This window comes from Rhinoraja longicauda, chromosome 35 (assembly GCF_053455715.1).
Source record: "Rhinoraja longicauda isolate Sanriku21f chromosome 35, sRhiLon1.1, whole genome shotgun sequence".
NCBI lineage: Eukaryota > Metazoa > Chordata > Chondrichthyes > Rajiformes > Arhynchobatidae > Rhinoraja > Rhinoraja longicauda.
The window spans coordinates 8,458,293-8,476,124 of record NC_135987.1 but is presented as its reverse complement, the minus strand read 5'-3'; the positions used below and the strand labels follow the sequence as shown (position 1 = coordinate 8,476,124).

Below are 17,832 nucleotides of genomic sequence, written 5' to 3'. Positions count from 1 at the left end.
TGCCAGGCAATCAGTTTGAAGAAGGGTCCCGACCCAAACTGTCTCCTGTCCGTGTTCTCCTGATATGTTGCTTAACCTGCTGAGATACTCCAACTCTTTGTGAATTCCATTGTAAACCAGCATCTGCAGTTCCTTGTTTTTTTTTTACTATCCGCTACCTGCTGCCTCTGGGGTCTCTTTCAGTAACTACGAACCTTTGCTGATCCAACTGCTCTTCCTGTTCTGGATTTTAATTTATCTCTGAAGTTAATTGTTCCACCCAGTCTCGTTGGCCACTCTCCTGATCACCTGTGCAAATGTCTTGTTTTTCCAGATTGACTTCAAATTTGTTTTGATTAAGTTTAGATGGTGGCGAAGTAATTGAGTTGAGGCATGGACTAAAGACAGTTCCTTCCATTCTCCCAATACTGCGGTGCTGGAAGAAGACAAACAGTTTGATGTTTAATGTCAAAAGTGCTCAAGGGAAAGATCGATGGAAATTTATCCTGGTTCCCATGTGCCAAATTCAAGACATTGAGGGTGGTGAATCTGTGGAATCCGTTGCCACAAACGGTTGTGGAGGCCGTCAATTGATATTTTTAAGGCAGAGATGGATAGATTCTTGATTAGTACGGGTGTCAGGGGTTATGGGGAGAAGGCAGGAGAATGGCGATAGGAGGGAAAGAGATAGATCAGCCATGATTGAGTGGAGGAGTAGACTAGATGGGACGAATGGCCCAATTCTACTTATGCTAGCATCATCCCACACACTAGGGACAAGTTACAATTTACAGAAACCGATTAACGTCCAAACCTGTACGTCTTTGGAATGTGGGAGGAAACCGGAGGAAACCCACATGGTTCCAGAGAGAATGTACAAAATCTGTACAGACAGCACCCGTAGTCAGGATCGAACCCGGGTCTCTGGCGCTGTGAGGCAGCAACTCTACCGCTGCGCCACCGTGCCACTTGTGGAAGCAACCTTTCCACTGGGCAGTGGGCGTTGGTGGAAATGGAAGTGAAGCAAAGCAACCCAGAGGGAATGTCCGTCTCCTGTCCGTGTCCTCCTGATATGTTGCTTACCCTGGATGTTGAAAGGGAAAGTGTGCCTGGAATCATGCTGAAGTGTCAGAAAAATTGAAAGTGGAAGTTGATGGGGTGGAAGTGATGGAGAGGGGCGATATCGGTCATTGTTCTGGGCAAGGGGAGAACAGGTGAGAGCAGACATGCAGGGAATGAATTGGTTATAATGGAGCTCTCAGCCCATTGTGGTGCAGAAGAATCTCTGAATTAAATCAAGTCAAGTCAAGTCAAATTTATTTATAAAAGCACATTTAAAAACAACCCACGTTGACCAAAGTGCTGTACATCAGAGCAGGTACTAAAAACACAATAACAAACAGACATCACAGCACACAGGCACAAGAAAAACAGTTCAAAGTGAGCAGCACAAAGCAAAAATCAGCCCCATCAGAAGACTTCAAAACGCTAAAGAATAGAAGTATGTTTTGAGCCTGGACTTAAAAGAGCCGATGGAGGGGGCAGATCTGATAGGGAGGGGGATGCTGTTCCACAGTCTAGGAGCTGCAACCGCAAAGGCACCAAATCGTTACATGTTATGAATGGAGCATACTGCCTGAGGCTGTCAGCCATCTTGTTGAGGAAACGTTGGGTGAATTTGATGCAGTGCAATAATTTAACAGTCTGGTCTTTTCTCCTTTGTCGCAAAGACAATAGTAGCTTTGGATAACATGTATACACTGGAATTTAGAAGGATGAGAGGAGATCTTATCGAAACGTATAAGATTATTAAGGGGTTGGACACGTTAGAGGCAGGAAACATGTTCCCAATGTTGGGGGAGTCCAGAACAAGGGGCCACAGTTTAAGAATAAGGGGTAGGCCATTTAGAACTGAGACGAGGAAAAACTTTTTCAGTCAGAGAGTTGTGAATCTGTGGAATTCTCTGCCTCAGAAGGCAGTGGAGGCCAATTCTCTGAATGCATTCAAGAGAGAGCTAGATAGAGCTCTTAAGGATAGCGGAGTCAGGGGGGTATGGGGAGAAGGCAGGAACGGGGTACTGATTGAGAATGATCAGCCATGATCACATTGAATGGCGGTGCTGGCTCGAAGGGCCGAACGGCCTCCTCCTGCACCTATTGTCTATTGTCTATTCACCAAATGTCAGTGGCCCAGAACCAATTCATGGATTAACCTGTTGACCCTGTTGTTGGTAGGTTCTGGTCAAACTACCTGAGCTTCATAGGTCCCTTCCTTTCATGTAGCACCACGATGTCTCAGACAATTTCACACAATGAATATTGCTTACTGACAGCAGCTATGTGGGAAAATATACCGGAAATTCCTGCATCAGCCAACTCATTCACAAAATTTTAAATACACTTAGATGGGATTAGCTTGTTTATGCACAAAGACTATTTTGGAACTTAGAGTTCTTTGAAGATGAGGCCAATAATGTGGCGTATCTAGACATTCCTTTTCATGTAACTCATGCTTTGAAGCATCTCTATTGATAAGGAGAAAACATGGGTTGCAGATACTACTAATCATTTGTAAATAATAAGCTTGGGAAGCTGTTATTAATAAGGGCTTTATATTATACAGAACTGCTTCAAATCAGAAGCTGTTCCATTTGCCGTGACTCCTGATGCAGTGGAATTTGCCTTTAGGAGTTAGGATTCCACAACACCAACGGCTGCATGCCTTGTCCTTCCGTTCGTCTCGGTTAGTATCACGTTGTCCTCACAACGTGAAGTTTGTTTAGGCGAAGGAATTAAGCGTAACATCTCCCAAGTTTACGGATGACACAAGGCTGGGTGGCAGTGTGAGCTGCGAGGAGGATGCCATGAGGCTGCAGGGTGAGTTGGATAGGTTGGGTGAGTGGGCGGATGCAAGGCAGATGCAGTACAATGTGGATAAATGTGGGGTTATCCACTTTGGTGGCAAGAACAAGAAGGCAGGTTATTATCTGAATGGTGTCAGATTAGGAAAAGGGGAGGTGCAACGAGACCTGGGTGTCCTTGTACATCAGTCACTGAAAGTAAGCATGCAGGTACAGCAGGCAGTGAAGAAAGCTAATGGCATGCTGGCCTTCATAGCGAGAGGATTTGAGTTTAGGAGCAAGGAGGTCCTACTGCAGTTGTACAGGGCCCTGGTGAGACCGCACCTGGAGTATTGTGTGCAATTATGGTCTCCAAATTTGAGGAAGCACATTATTGCTATTGATGGAGTGCAGCGTAGGTTCACCTGGTTAATGCCCAGGATGTCGGGACTGACATATGATGAAAGAATGGACCGACTGGGGTTATATTCACGAGAAATTAGAAGAATGAGAGGGGATCTTATAGAGACATGCAAAATTCTCAAGGGATTGGACAGGCTAGATGCAGGAAAAATGTTCCTGATGTTGGGGGAGTCTAGAACCAGGGGTCACAGTTTAAGAATAAGGGGTAGGCGATTTAGGACTGAGATGAGGAAAAACATTTTTCACCCAGAAAGTTGTGAATCTGTGGAATTCTCTGCCACAGAAGGCAGTGGAGGCCAATTCACTGGATGTTTTCAAGAGAGAGTTAGATAGAGCTCTTACGGTTAACGGAATCAAGGGATTTGGGGAGAAAGCAGGAATGGAGTAATGATTTAGGATGATCAGCCATGATCATATTGAATGGCGGTGCTGGCTCGAAGGGCCGAAAGGCCTACTCCTGCAGCTTTTTTCCCATGTTTCCATGTTTCTATGTTGTTTCTATGTTTCTATGTTGTGTGCTTGTGTTCTCCTGTGAGCACCTCAGCTGAGTGAGCCCTTTTCTGCAGAGGCATTCCTATCAGTCAAGGCAATAAACTGAGATCTGTTACTTGTTCATTCGATGTAAATAATCTCCTGGCACCATATGAAGAAGTGCGGATGAAACAAGCAGCCATTTTGCCAGATTCCGGCTAGACTGAAAATAGAAAAAAGGACACATTGCATTGGAGTAACTCAACAGGTCAAGCAGCATCTCTGGAGAACATGGATAGGTAACGCTTTGGGACAGAACCCATATCAATCCTGTCTGGACTTCCCAGGACCTTATATGTTTTAGTCAAATTAATTCTCACTCTTCAAAACCCCAGCAGAAACAAACATGGACTGTCCAATCTTTCCTCATAGGACAACACACCCATTACAATCATTAGCCTAGTAATCCTTATCTGAACCACCTTAACACCCTTACATATTAAGGGGATCAGTACTGTACATAGTACTTCAGATCAGTTCTCACCAATGCACCGTGCAATGGAAGTACAACCTCCCCACATTTGTGGGGGAAAAACCCCACAAAATGATGGAGTCCCGAGGTCGATCCTGACTACGGGCGCTGTCTGTACAGAGTTTGTACGTTCTCCCTGTGACCTGCGTGGGTTTTCTCTGAGATCTTCGGTTTCCTCCCACACTCCAAAGACGTACAGGTTTGTAGGTTAATTGGCTCGGTATAAATGTAAAACAATTGTTTAGCAACACTTATAGGGGTGTATTATAGACCGCCAAATAGGGAACGAGAATTGGAAGAGCAAATATGTAAGGAGATAGCAGATATTAGTAGTAAGCACAGAGTGGTGATTGTGGGTGATTTCAATTTTCCGTATATAGACTGGGAATCACATTCTGTTAAAGGGCTGGATGGTTTGGAGTTTGTAAAATGTGTGCAGGATAGTTTTTTGCAGCAATACGTAGAGGTGCCTACCAGAGAAGGGGCAGTGTTGGACCTCCTGTTAGGAAATGAGATGGGTCAGGTGACGGAGGTATGTGTTGAGGAGCACTTTGGGTCTAGTGATCATAATGCCATTAGTTTCAATATCATTATGGAGAAGGTCAAATCTGGACCAAGGGTTGAGATTTTGGATTGGAGAAAGGCTAATTTTGAGGAGATGAGAAAGGATTTAAAAGGAGTGAAATGGAAATTGTTGTTTTATGAAAAGGATATAATAGAGAAATGGAGGATATTTAAAGGTGAAATTTTGAGAGTACAGAGTCTTTATGTCCCTGTTCGGTGGAAAGGAAAGAATAATAATTTGAAAGAGCCGTGGTTTTCCAGGGAAATTGGACACTTGGTTCGGAAAAAGAGGGAGATATACAATAAATATAAGCGGCAGGGAGTAAATGAGGTTTTTGAGGAATATAAAGAATGTAAAAGGAATCTTAAAAAGGAAATTAGAAAAGCGAAAAAAAGATATGAGGCTGCTTTGGCAAGTAATGTAAAAGTAAACCCCAAGGGGTTCTACAGATATGTCAATAGCAAAAGGATAGTGAGGGATAAAATTGGTCCATTAGAGAGTCAGAGTGGACAGCTATGTGCTGAGCCGGAAGAAATGGGGGAGATATTAAACAATTTCTTTTCTTCGGTATTTACCGAGGAGAAGGATATTGAATTATGTGAGGTAAGCGAAACAAGTAGAGTAGTGATGGAAATTAGGAGGATTAAAGAAGAGGAGGTACGGACACTTTTGAAGAATATAAAAGTGGATAAGTCTCCAGGTCCTGATAGGATATTCCCTAGGACATTGAGGGAAGTTAGTGCAGAAATAGCAGGGGCTATGACGGAAATATTTCAAACGTCATTAGAAACAGGGATGGTGCCGGAAGATTGGCGCATTGCGCATGTTGTGCCTTTGTTTAAAAAAGGTTCTAAAAGTAAACCTAGCAATTATAGACCTATTAGTTTGACGTCTGTGGTGGGAAAATTAATGGAAAAGATACTTAGGGACAATATATATAATTATTTGGATAATCAAGGCCTGATTAGAAACAGTCAACATGGATTTGTGCCTGGAAGGTCATGTTTGACTAATCTTCTTGAATTTTTTGAAGAGGTTACCAGGGAAATTGATAAGGGCAAGGCTGTGGATGTTGTCTATATGGACTTCAGTAAGGCATTTGACAAGGTTCCACATGGAAGGTTGATTAAGAAGGTTAAATCGTTGGGTATTAATAGTGAGGTTGCAAGATGGATTCAACAATGGCTGAATGGGAGATACCAGAGGGTAATGGTTGACAATTGTATGTCAGGTTGGAGGCCAGTGTCTAGTGGAGTGCCCCAAGGATCTGTGTTGGGTCCACTGTTGTTTGTCATTTACATTAATGATCTGGATGATGGTGTGGCAAATTGGATTAGTAAATATGCAGATGATACTAAGATAGGTGGAGTAGTTGATAGTGAGGTAGATTTTCAAAGTCTACAGAGAGACTTGGGCCTTTTGGAAGGGTGGGCTGAAAGATGGCAGATGGAGTTTAATGCTGATAAGTGTGAGGTGCTGCATTTTGGTAGGACAAATCAAAATAGGACGTACAGGGTAAATGGGAGGGAATTGAGGAATGCAGTGGAACAGAGGGATCTGGGAATAACTGTGCATTGTTCCCTGAAGGTGGAATCTCATGTGGATAGGGTGGTGAAGAAGGCGTTTGGTATGCTTGCCTTTATAAATCAGAGCATCGAGTATAGAAGTTGGGATGTAATGTTGAAATTGTACAGGGCATTGGTGAGGCCGAATCTGGAGTATGGTGTGCAGTTCTGGTCGCCAAATTATAGGAAGGATGTCGACAAAATGGAGAGGGTACAGAGGAGATTTACTAGAATGTTGCCTGGGTTTCAGCACTTAGGCTACAGAGAGAGGTTGAATAGGTTGGGTCTTTATTCTTTGGAGCGTAGAAGGTTGAGGGGGGACTTGATAGAGGTTTTTAAAATTTTGAGAGGGACGGACAGAGTTGACGTGGGTAGGCTTTTCCCTTTGAGAGTGGGGAAGATTCCAACAAGGGGACATAGCTTCAGAATTGAGGGACAAAGGTTTAGGGGTAACATGAGGGGGAACTTCTTTACTCAGAGGGTTGTGGCTGTATGGAATGGGCTTCCGGTGGAAGTGGTGGAGGCTGGCTCGATTTTATTATTTAAGAGTAAATTGGATAGGTATATGGATAGGAGGGGATTGGAGGGTTATGGTCTGAGTGCAGGTAGATGAGACTAGGTCAGGGAGAATGGTCGGCGTGGACTGGTAGGGCCGGACAGGCCTGTTTCCATGCTGTAGTTGTTATATGTTATTGTTATATGTTATATGTCCCTAATGTGCGCAGGGTAGTGTTAGTGTGCGAGGATCGCTGGTTGGTGAGGACTCAGTGGGCCGAAGGGCCTGTTTCCGCGCTGTATCTCTAAACAAACAAACAATTCAGCAGGTCAGGCAGCACCTCTGGTGAACGTGGATAGGTGATGTTTCCGGTCGAAGAAGGGTCTCGACCCGAAACGTCGCCCATTCCTGAGATGCTGCCTGATCTGCTGAGTTACTCCAGCATTTTGTGAATATAATTTCCGGTCGGGACCCTACTTCAGGCATTTGTGTTCAATTCCCCAAACAATTATCAGTTACATTTAGTCAACGCCCCTTGTTACTTGCTTTTGGTTGGTTTGGGTGGTTTATCATTATTATTGTCACGTTCTGTTTAGATTAATTTATTGTTCACATGTACCGAGGTACAGTGAAAAGCTGCTTTTAATCAAGATACAGTGAAAAACGTTGTGTGCTGTACCTGCGTGCTCACTTTTTGTGAATCATGCACTTGGACCCCCAGATCCCTCTGTGGGTTAGGGCTTCACAATCTGTCACCAGTTAGATATTATGCTCCTTTTTAAAATTTGTCACTAAAATCCATTGTGGATTTAGTGAATAGTAAATAACAGCAGCAGTGGAAGTAGACTTATTCAGTTCTACTGGTCTGAGAACAGTTCAGTTTCATTTTCTTGCAATATCCAAGGCACAGGTCCTAGCACTGGATGAATTTTACGGTAAACCCTTTTTTTGTTCAGTCCAGCTCTATAACATTTTCTTTCCCCTTTAAAACATGGGCTGGAGCAATGCCCTTACAATCTTTGCATTCCAATCTGTCTGACATTGTCGAGATGAACTCCATTTCCCATCTATGAAGTCCGAACACAAACTGGTTTCTCATCCGGTTTCTGAATCCATGGCTGCAGATGAGAAGGAAGAGTATTGGAGATGGATGTGGATTAATGAGGGGACAGGTCCTTTGAGGTTTGGGCCAAGGTACATTGTTAGAGAGAGCTGGATAGAGCGCTTAATGATAGCGGAGTCAGGGGGTATGGGGAGAAGGCAGGAACGGGGTACTGATTGAGAATGATCAGCCATGATCACATTGAATGGCGGTGCTGGCTCGAAGGGCCGAATGGCCTCCTCCTGCACCTATTGTCTATTGTCTATTGTCCATTGAAAACATCCATTTGACATTGTTAATAAGAATACTTTTAGTTCTCAAAAGATGCAGCAAGGGAACTGAGTCAGTGTTGGACACTTTATCATCTGCGACTGAAGGATAGGAAAGTCAGTGCTATGCGGATAATTAATTGACCCATGCAATTATTTATTTTACACTGGGTTTGGGCTTATAAATCATATTGACGGTTTGCATTAATGTCCTTCCATTATAGTTTGACATTATGGATATAGTGAAGGAAATGAGAAGCCAACGTCATGGAATGATTCAGACCAAGGTAAGTCTGAAGAAGGGTCTCGACCCGAAACGTCACCCATTCCCTCTCTCCTAGATGCTGCCTGACCTGCTGAGTTACTCCAGCATTTTGTGATACAGACCAAGGTAAGCGCCGCTGTCACTATCTTGGCCAAGATGTCCTGGCAGATCCTCTAATCTGGGTTGTTTTTTTCGCTATTCATGCCCCAATATTAATAATGCATGCTGTAGTTGGGGACAGAAACATGAAACTACAAAACTACCAATCTCAACTTAAAAAAATTCCCAACGAATGCAAGATTGATTGAGAGATACAGCAAGGAAACAGGCCCTTCGGCCCACAAAATCCATGCCGACCATCGCTCACTTGTTCACGCTAGTTTTATGCTATCCCACTTTCTCATCCACTCCCCTCACACTCGGGCCCATTTAACCTACAAACCCGAACGTCTTTGGGATGTGGGAGGAAACCCGAATACCCGATAAAAACCTATGCGGTCACAGGGGAAATGTGTAAACTTCACCCAGATAGCACCAGAAGCCATGATCAAACTTAGGTCTCTGACGCTGTGAAGTGTCCTCCCATTCACAATTATCATGTTTAATCAAGGTGCACCCCATCAAACGGTTTCCCATGAACAGCATCTGTGCTCAATTTAGTTCTATGAAGTTAAAACTACTTAATCCCATTGATTCAACGTGTAACTTGTAGAGCCTGCCTTGATAAAAGTGTGTCATTCATAAGCATCCCACTGAAAACAGCCTGTTCCCCTTCTGGTGTTTTATGGCAAACTTTGTACAATCACTTTCACTTGGGCTGGGGGCATGTATTTTGGAAAATACACAGACTTTTATCGGTGATAGGCTCAATCAATTCATGCATTTTGACTGATTTTTAAATCTTGTTTAAATTAACCAATTGCCCAGAGCTTTTTTTAGCAAATTTTACAAAATTATTTTTTATACTTTAATCCTTTGTGCCATGACTAAATTCCACTGCTGAAAATTGTAATGCATGTAAAAGGCATGTGTTATTAAACCTCGCATGACGATTGGTATGATATGTTGTGCGTGGCATAGAAGACTGACAAACTTGTATACATTGTTCCTGATTATACTTTGCATCAACCATCTACCCAACAGTATGTTGAATGTCTCTTGATTGTTCTTTCCGTAGTACAAAGGTAATGAAATATAATGTTGACATACATTGATGTTTTCCTCACTATTTCACCATTTCATCCAATGAGGTGGAAGGAGATATTTGATGCAATCTCAAAATCACTTTACCAGTGGAATAAATACTTTTAAAACAGTTCTGATTTCCATTACTTCACTCCATACCTGTGAGAAAATGCATCTGATTACACCACACTTTCTGATTTCCTATAACGATCCATTTATTAACAAGTCACTCATTAAAACTATTGAATTATCTGCATCATTTAGATTTTTTTTAGATTTAGAGATACAGCGCGAAAACAGGCCCTTCGGCCCACCGGGTCCGCGCCGCCCAGCGATCCCCGCACATTAACACTCACCCACTAGGAACAATTTTTACATTTGCCCAGCCAATTAACCTACATACCTGTACGTCTTTGGAGTGTGGGAGGAAACCGAAGATCTCGGAGAAAACCCACACAGGTCATGGGGAGAACGTACAAACTCCGTACAGACGGCGCCCGTAGTCAGGATCGAACCTGAGTCTCCGGCACTGCATTCGCTGTAAGGCAGCAACTCTACCGCTGCGCCACCATGCTGCCTATCCCCTGATGGGTGTTATAAAGAAAAAATTACGCATGGTCTTTTCTCCAATAAGAAAAACTTGTATTTTCCCCTCCATTAATATGATCATATTTAAAAAAAAATACAATACAAATTCTTCTTTCAAAGGTATTTTTACAAAAGATTCAAAGTAGTGAAAGAGGAAATTAATCAAAAGTGCTAATGTTAAGTGATCTGACAAACTATTTATGGAATCATTTTGCATTCATTTGTTATTGTCAATTTGCTTCCTTGTACTGAAGATTGATGAGCTTAATGTTTCTTTCTTGGGCTGAGAGTGGAATTGGCCAATGTACGTACTGCCTCATAATTTGAACTAGCTGGATTCAATATACAGTATAGATTAAAAACAATGTTTGAAAAACACTCCAGTTATTCACTCCACGGTAATTAGTAACATGCAATAACAGTTAGCCTTCTAGGAACTTCCTGGCCATGAAGATAAATAATTGAGATGTGTATTGAAAGTCTGGATAGAGACTTCCATTCATGATGGTTCTGTGAACACGCTACTTAACGGAGATGATGAGCTGCCTTTTCCTTCCTGGGCAGCAAATAGCAACAGATAGGTTATTCCTTAACCCATTCCTTAACCCATTGATTCCCCTTAGATTCCTTAACCCTTAGATTCCTTAACCCATTGCTATCATGGTGCCATGCGGTTGAGATGCGAAATTGACGTTGCCTTTGTTTCCATGTGCAGGATCAGTATTTATTCTGCTACAGCATGGTGCTGGAGATTTTAATGGGTGTTCAGCAGATAAACCAACAAGAGGTGGAGGTGTTGTGACAAAGTAAGGCACGGTGGCTGGGAACACAGTCTATCTTGCACGGTTCTTTGTGAGCGAGCAAGTACAACTCTACTCAACTGCAATATGATCAAGAAAAGTGGTGCAAAGCCAAAGCAATCACAAAGATTTAGTCATGATAACTAAAGGAGCTTTAACCGAATCTGTTCTCAGTGTATGTAACTATTGTAAGCACACATGTATGTAATTTTCCAGTTAATGTTTCTATGAAATGTTAAATGCCACAAATGTTTTCAACCCAACTAAGCTAGTTGTCGTTTAGTTTGATCTATTCATGAATCCCCCTCCTCATGAGCTTGGAACACAGAACAGGACAGACAAGGAACGAGCCCTTCGGCCCATAATGTCCATGATGAACATGATGCCAAGCCAAGCTAATCTCTTCCGACTGCTCTTTTAGAAAGGAGGTGAGAAGGAACTTCTTTAGTCAGAGGGTAGTTAATCTGTGGAACTCATTGCAACAGAGGGCTGTGGAGGCCAAGTCAGTGGATATCTTTAAGGCAAAGATAGACAAATTCTTGATCAGAACGGGTGTCAAGGGTTATGGGGAGAAGGCAGGAAAATGGGATTAGGAGGCAGAGATCAGCCATGATTGAATGGCGGAGTAGACATGATGGGCCGAATGGCCTAATTCTACTCCTATAGCTTGTGAACTTGTGCACATGATTCTTCCATATCCATGTGCCTATCTAAAAGCCTCTTGAATACCCCTATCATATATCCTTCTCCACCAACACCTCTGACATCAGTTCCGGACATTTGATACTCTGCTGTCCTGAGAACATGCTTTTTTTAAAAACTCCTCTTAATTTTAATTGACCAAAGTCAAGCTAAAGTACAAAGGTTTGGAAAATCAACTTGAAGATATCGAATGGAAGCTGCAGTCACCCCTCCCAATGAAGGAAAGAATAATAGAATGATTGGGAAATGGTGAAATAGGAAATATATCAATGAAATCATCTCAGTCACTTCCTGAAGCTCTTAAGGATAGCGGAGTCAAGGGGTATGGGGAGAAGGCAGGAACGGGGCACTGATTGAGAATGATCAGCCATGATCACATTGAATGGCGGTGCTGGCTCGAAGGGCCGAATGGCCTCCTCCTGCACCTATTGTCTATTGTCTATTGAAGTGTGGCCAACAGGTTTGATGAACACTTTCCACATCTGGCAGTAAAGAACATTGTCACTATCTGCGCCTTAATAAGTAATACTTACCACATGTAAAGTAACACCAAGTCATAACAATGCTAAGATGGATTTGTGTGTCAAACAGAATCTTTAGAGATATTATTACATGCCCTTCAGAAAAGTAATCCCAAATGCAGTTATTGATTTAATAACAGGTGAACAGTGAGACACTTCAGGAATAATGTAATTGTAAATCTGATTTGTAGATTTGATTCAATGGTTTGCAACCAAATTTTAAATTATTTCAACTTTATGACATATTTTTTACTTGATGAATTGAATTGTTTCTTTACAATCTATTTTAATGGATGAAGAAAGACTTTGTATTGTGGTTGCTATCAATTATGGAGTCATAGTGTCATATAGCACAGACAGACCCTTTGGCCCATCATGACCATGCTGACCACAAAGCATTTATATTCATCTTATTTACCAATATTTTGTCGATAGCCTTCTGGTCTTGGCACTTCAAATGCTCACCAGATACTTTTAAAAAGCTTATCTCTCTGAAGGCTTCCTGTATCTATGGGAAATTGAAAAAGACAACAGCACAGGGAATGTGGAAGGAAAAGGCACGGTAGCGCAGCGGTAGAGTTGCTGCTTTACAGCGAATGCAGCGCCGGAGACTCAGGTTCGATCCTGACTACGGGTGCTGCACTGTAAGGAGTTTGTACGTTCTCCCCGTGACCTGCGTGGGTTTTCTCCGAGATCTTCGGTTTCCTCCCACACTCCAAAGACGTACAGGTATGTAGGTTAATTGGCTGGGTAAATGTAAAAATTGTCCCTAGTGGGTGTAGGATAATGTTAATGTGCGGGGATCGCTGGGCGGCACGGACTTGGTGGGCCGAAAAGGCCTGTTTCCGGCTGTATATATATGATATGATATGATATGAAATTACCAAGGAGAGAATAAATAAGGTGAAAAGTTCCCTTTATTTAAAACGTCAACAATCAAGTAAAGGCACAAAGTGCTGGAGTAACCCAGTAGGTCTGGCAGCATACCCGGAGAACATGGATAGGGGACATTGGGGCCCTTCTTCAGATCATCAATCAAAATTAGTTCAGGATATCTCATAGTGAAGATAGGCACAAAAAGCTGGAGTAACTCAGCGGGACAGGCAGCATCTCTGGAGAGAAGGAATGGGTGGCGTTTCGGGTGGAGAACCCTCTTCAGACTGAAAGGGGAACGAGAGATATAGACGATGATGTAGCGAGATACAGAACGATGAATGGAAGATACGCAAAAAAATAACGATGATAATGGAAACAGGCCATTGTTAGCTGTTTGCTGGGTGAGAACGAGAAGCTGAGTGAAGTTCCATTAATAAATAAACCCAACTTCTATCAGATAGGAACTCATACATCAGCTGGTCCAGGTCCCCGTTGAAAGATGAGTCAACATCTACCACACCTGATGTCAACACATTCCAGAGGTTTCCTAGTCTACTGGGGGAAAAAAAAGGTTTGGTGAATAATTCTAATCCTGTCATTACTGTTACTCACATTCTCTTTTTAGGGAAGGAACCAAAAACTCATCCATACCTTTTCTTCCAATCCCTCCCCAATCCCTTGTGATTTATCACAATCCCAGTTAGCTGAGTAGCCATAAAGTCATTAGAGAGAAACAGTACGAAAACAGGTCCTTCAGCCCACCGAGTCCGCACAGATCATCAACCACCCACTTACACTCATCCTTCACCAATCCCTCCATTTTCTAATTAGCTTAATTAATTAGTGTGCAACCTTTTGAACTGACGAGTTATGAATTCCTTCTCGATGATTTTTTATCTAAATCTGTGCCAAATTTCAAGTAGATTCCAGAGATGGGTCACGAAAGTTAAAATCTAGAAACATTTTGGATGTTCGGCCCGCGGTCTACAAGGAGAGCGTGCAAACTCCACGCAGACAGCGCTGAAGTTAGTATTAAACCCGGCTCTCTGCGCTGTGAGACGGCAACACTACTAACTGTGCCTCAGTGCCGCCCTTAACATGTGAAGCATGGCCTTCTTCCCAATGTTTGGAATAGGTGACATTCAGCCAGCATTTATTCACAAAATGCTGGAGTAACTAAGGTTTACATTGGCGAAACCAAACACAGGCTCGGCGATCGTTTCGCTCAACACCTGCGCTTGGTCCGCATTAACCAATCTGATCTCTCGGTGGCTGAGCACTTCAACTCCCCCTCCCATTCCCAGTCTGACCTTTCTGTCATGGGCCTCCTCCAGTGCCATAGTGAGGCCCACCGGAAATTGGAGGAACAGCACCTCATATTTCGCCTGGGCAGCTTGCAGCCCAGTGGTATGAACATTGACTTCTCCAACTTTAGATAGTTCCTCTGTCCCTCTCTTCCCCTCCCCCTTCCCAGATCTCCCACTGTCTTCCTATCTCCACCTTATCCTTCCTTTGTCCCGCCCCCCTGACATCAGTCTGAAGAAGGGTCTCGACCCGAAACGTCGCCCATTCCTTCTCTCCTGAGATGCTGCCTGACCCGCTGAGTTACTCCAGCATTTTGTGAATCAATACCTTCGATTTGTACCAGCATCTGCAGTTATTTTCTTACACATCTTTCAGCCAGCATTTATACACTTTAGACCAAAGCATTTAAAAATAAAGAATTTTCAAAGGAGTTGACCCAAATAAATAGCAAGCCAAGTAAAGTTACCTGTTAAATTAGAATATGATCATGGATGCTTGGGGCGAAATCAATTCAGTCTACTCTTTCACATTGGCCACCGTTAAGATAACAAACTGAATAATACTCTACACATGCACCTTAATTTCATTCCAGCTATTAGCACCCATGATCAGATAGATATTAGTCTTTAGCAAGTGTTAGTTTACATCCGTGAAATTCCTTATGGATTTGGTGAACATGGAATTCAATCTTACTTCTTCATGTGATGAATTTTCATAGTTTATATAACTTTATAAAGAATAAAATAACAATTGCAGAAATAAGTACATTGCCTTTCGATTCCCCATCTTGAGAAAGTTATTCACTTGAATATCCTTACAGTTAACCTCAATATAACCAGTACTTGTATTTAAAATTTATCTTTTTGTATGTATAACTGTACATTTATACATTTTTTTAATGCGTAACAACAAATAAATAATTATTTTTTACACTGTCCCGAGAACTTCCAGCTAGTTTTGTGTCCAGTTATTTTTTCACTCTCTCTTCCATGTTGCTCACTCTCCCCAGACTTTGCTTTTCCAACAAGGTCATTATTGTTAAGAGAAGGAGTTTAGTTTAGAGATAAAGCACTGAAACAAGCCCTTCGGCCCGCCAAGTCAACGTCGACCAGCGACCAGTGTTTTCTCTTATTTCTGGCTAGGAATTCCCAGGATAGAGGTGAGAGCAGAAATCCAGGAAGTGGAATGAACAAGGATTAAGGACCCTAAACTATTATAGTCGAGAAGAATTGACGAGAAAGGGGTATACCAGTTGGAAATATGACAGAGAAATGGCAGATGGAGTTTAATCTGGACAAGTGTGAGGTGTTGCAATTTAGGAGGATAAATGTAACAAAAATGAATACAGTGGAATCAAAAGCATTGATATAGAAGGATCCAGCGGTGCAAGTCTATAGCACCCTGAAACTGGCAGCACAAGTAGATCGTGTGGTAAAGAGATGTATAACAAACATGACATTTATTCACAAAATGCTGGAGTAACTCAGCAGGTCAGGCAGCATCTCTGGAGAGAAGGAATGGGTGACGTTTCGGGTCGAGACCCTTCTTCAGACTGATGTCAGGGGTGTGGGACCCCATGTCCCGCCCCCCTGACATCAGTCTGAAAAAGGGTCTCGACCCGAAACATCACCCATTCTCTCCTGAGATGCTGCCTGACCTGCTGAGTTACTCCAGCATTTTGTGAATAAATACCTTCGATTTGTACCAGCATCTGCAGTTATTTTCTTACAAACATGACATTGATCAGGTCACTGAATATAAAATACACAAAACCATGTTGTAGCTGTATAAAACGTTGGTTAGGCCGCATTTGGAGTATCGCATGAACTTCTGATCACCAGGAAGAATGTGGAGGCTATGGAGAGGGTGCATGTCTGGATTGGAGATGCTGGACAAACATACATTGTATTCTCAGCCACAAAAGTACTGCCCTTATCCACACGTTTGCTGACAATGTGAGTCAGTCTGAAGAAGGGTCTCGACCCGAAACGTCACCCATTCCTTCTCTCCCGAGATGCTGCCTGACCTGCTGTTACTCCAGCATTTTGTGAAATAAATACCTTCGATTTGTACCAGCATCTGCAGTTATCTTCTTATGCTGACAATGTGCGGTTGGCTCTCAGTGTAAAGGTCTCAACACTGCAAACGTTAGATGTCACATTCAACCTCAGCTTGTAATTTAAATTGGTACGAACAGTTTTAAATGCTCAGAACTGTAGGTGCAATGTGATGATGGATTCTGTTTTAAGTATCAAGAATAAGATTGAAACCAACTGGGATAAGTTAGACACGAATGATTTCAACATTCTGAGGAACATTGGTCTGCCTTGTTGGAATTACATTTGTAGAACGGAGTCAATATAACTGCTAGCAAACACTGATGTCCGGCGGTTCTGTTCAATTATCTCCACGGTCATGGAGAGATTTCTGTTTCCTCTCTTCCACAAGTGTTACCTCTTGGTTATTGACCTCCCTCGTGAGAGTAATTAAATTGGAGAAATCCAGGAGCAGATAAATTAAGCCTGGTTCATTGGAGAGATCAGGTTGCCCCTTCTTACTCCACTGCTGCTCCGAACATCAGGATATCAAATCTCAGAATAGGGAAATGCAACTCACAGTTCAAAACAATCCTTCACAGTAAAAATCTCATTTGGTGCAACTCTGAGGGTAGGGGGCTGTTAGCGACAGTCAGGGGGAAAGCAGCGTTTAGCTTTCAGTGAGCCACGTGTGTCTTTGTTTGCTTCATTAACGATTCAAGACTGCTCTGCTCACAGCAACTCAGTAACTGCCGACTCCCCATTCCAGGAGCTGGCTGCCAAAGCAGATGCTGTGGGAAAGCCTCAGGTGTAAAGTCCACGGATTCTGTTCGTTCACATTCTGTGGAGACTACGTCCATCTCTATCGTAAATGGAAGTCAAGGAAAGGGCAGATGCTGGAAATCTGAAATAAAACCGTAAAAACCGTTGGTAGCATCCAGCAGGGTTGGTTGAAAGAGAAACAGTTAGCGTTTCAGCTCCTTCTACTGCCACTCCAATGACAATATTAACTCACTTGATCTCAGTCTGTCAGAAACCATCTCTTCATTCTGCCTATCCTTCCTCCAACTTTCCTGCTATGGAAAGCCAACTTGATTTTTTCCTCTTCCCAGTTCTAAAGAAGGGTCGTGGACCTGAATGTTTCTCAGATGCTGTCTGACCCATCGGGTGTTTCCAGCGTTGGTTTCCCATCGCTTGGCGGTGGCCCGTTGTACATGATGATAGCATGGTTGTGCAGTCTCAATGCCTGGTGGGATCGAGTGTGGCTCACGAGTCCGCTTGGCGAGCCACACGCGCGGGAGCAGTGGAGGCA

The 17,832-nt window shown here is 42.8% G+C and overlaps 1 protein-coding gene across 1 annotated transcript in view; it reads left to right on the top strand.

Annotated features, from left to right (window-relative positions):
- ptpn20 (protein tyrosine phosphatase non-receptor type 20) overlaps window positions 1–12,852 on the top strand; it is a 273,022-nt gene extending 260,170 nt beyond the window's left edge. Inside the window, exons 47-48 of the mRNA XM_078428348.1 lie at window positions 8,467–8,529; window positions 10,996–12,852. Coding sequence (XP_078284474.1) covers window positions 8,467–8,529; window positions 10,996–11,082 — 150 coding nt within the window. The 3' untranslated portion in view covers window positions 11,083–12,852. The remainder of the gene's footprint in view (window positions 1–8,466; window positions 8,530–10,995) is intronic.
- Window positions 12,853–17,832: the final 4,980 nt, after the last annotated feature.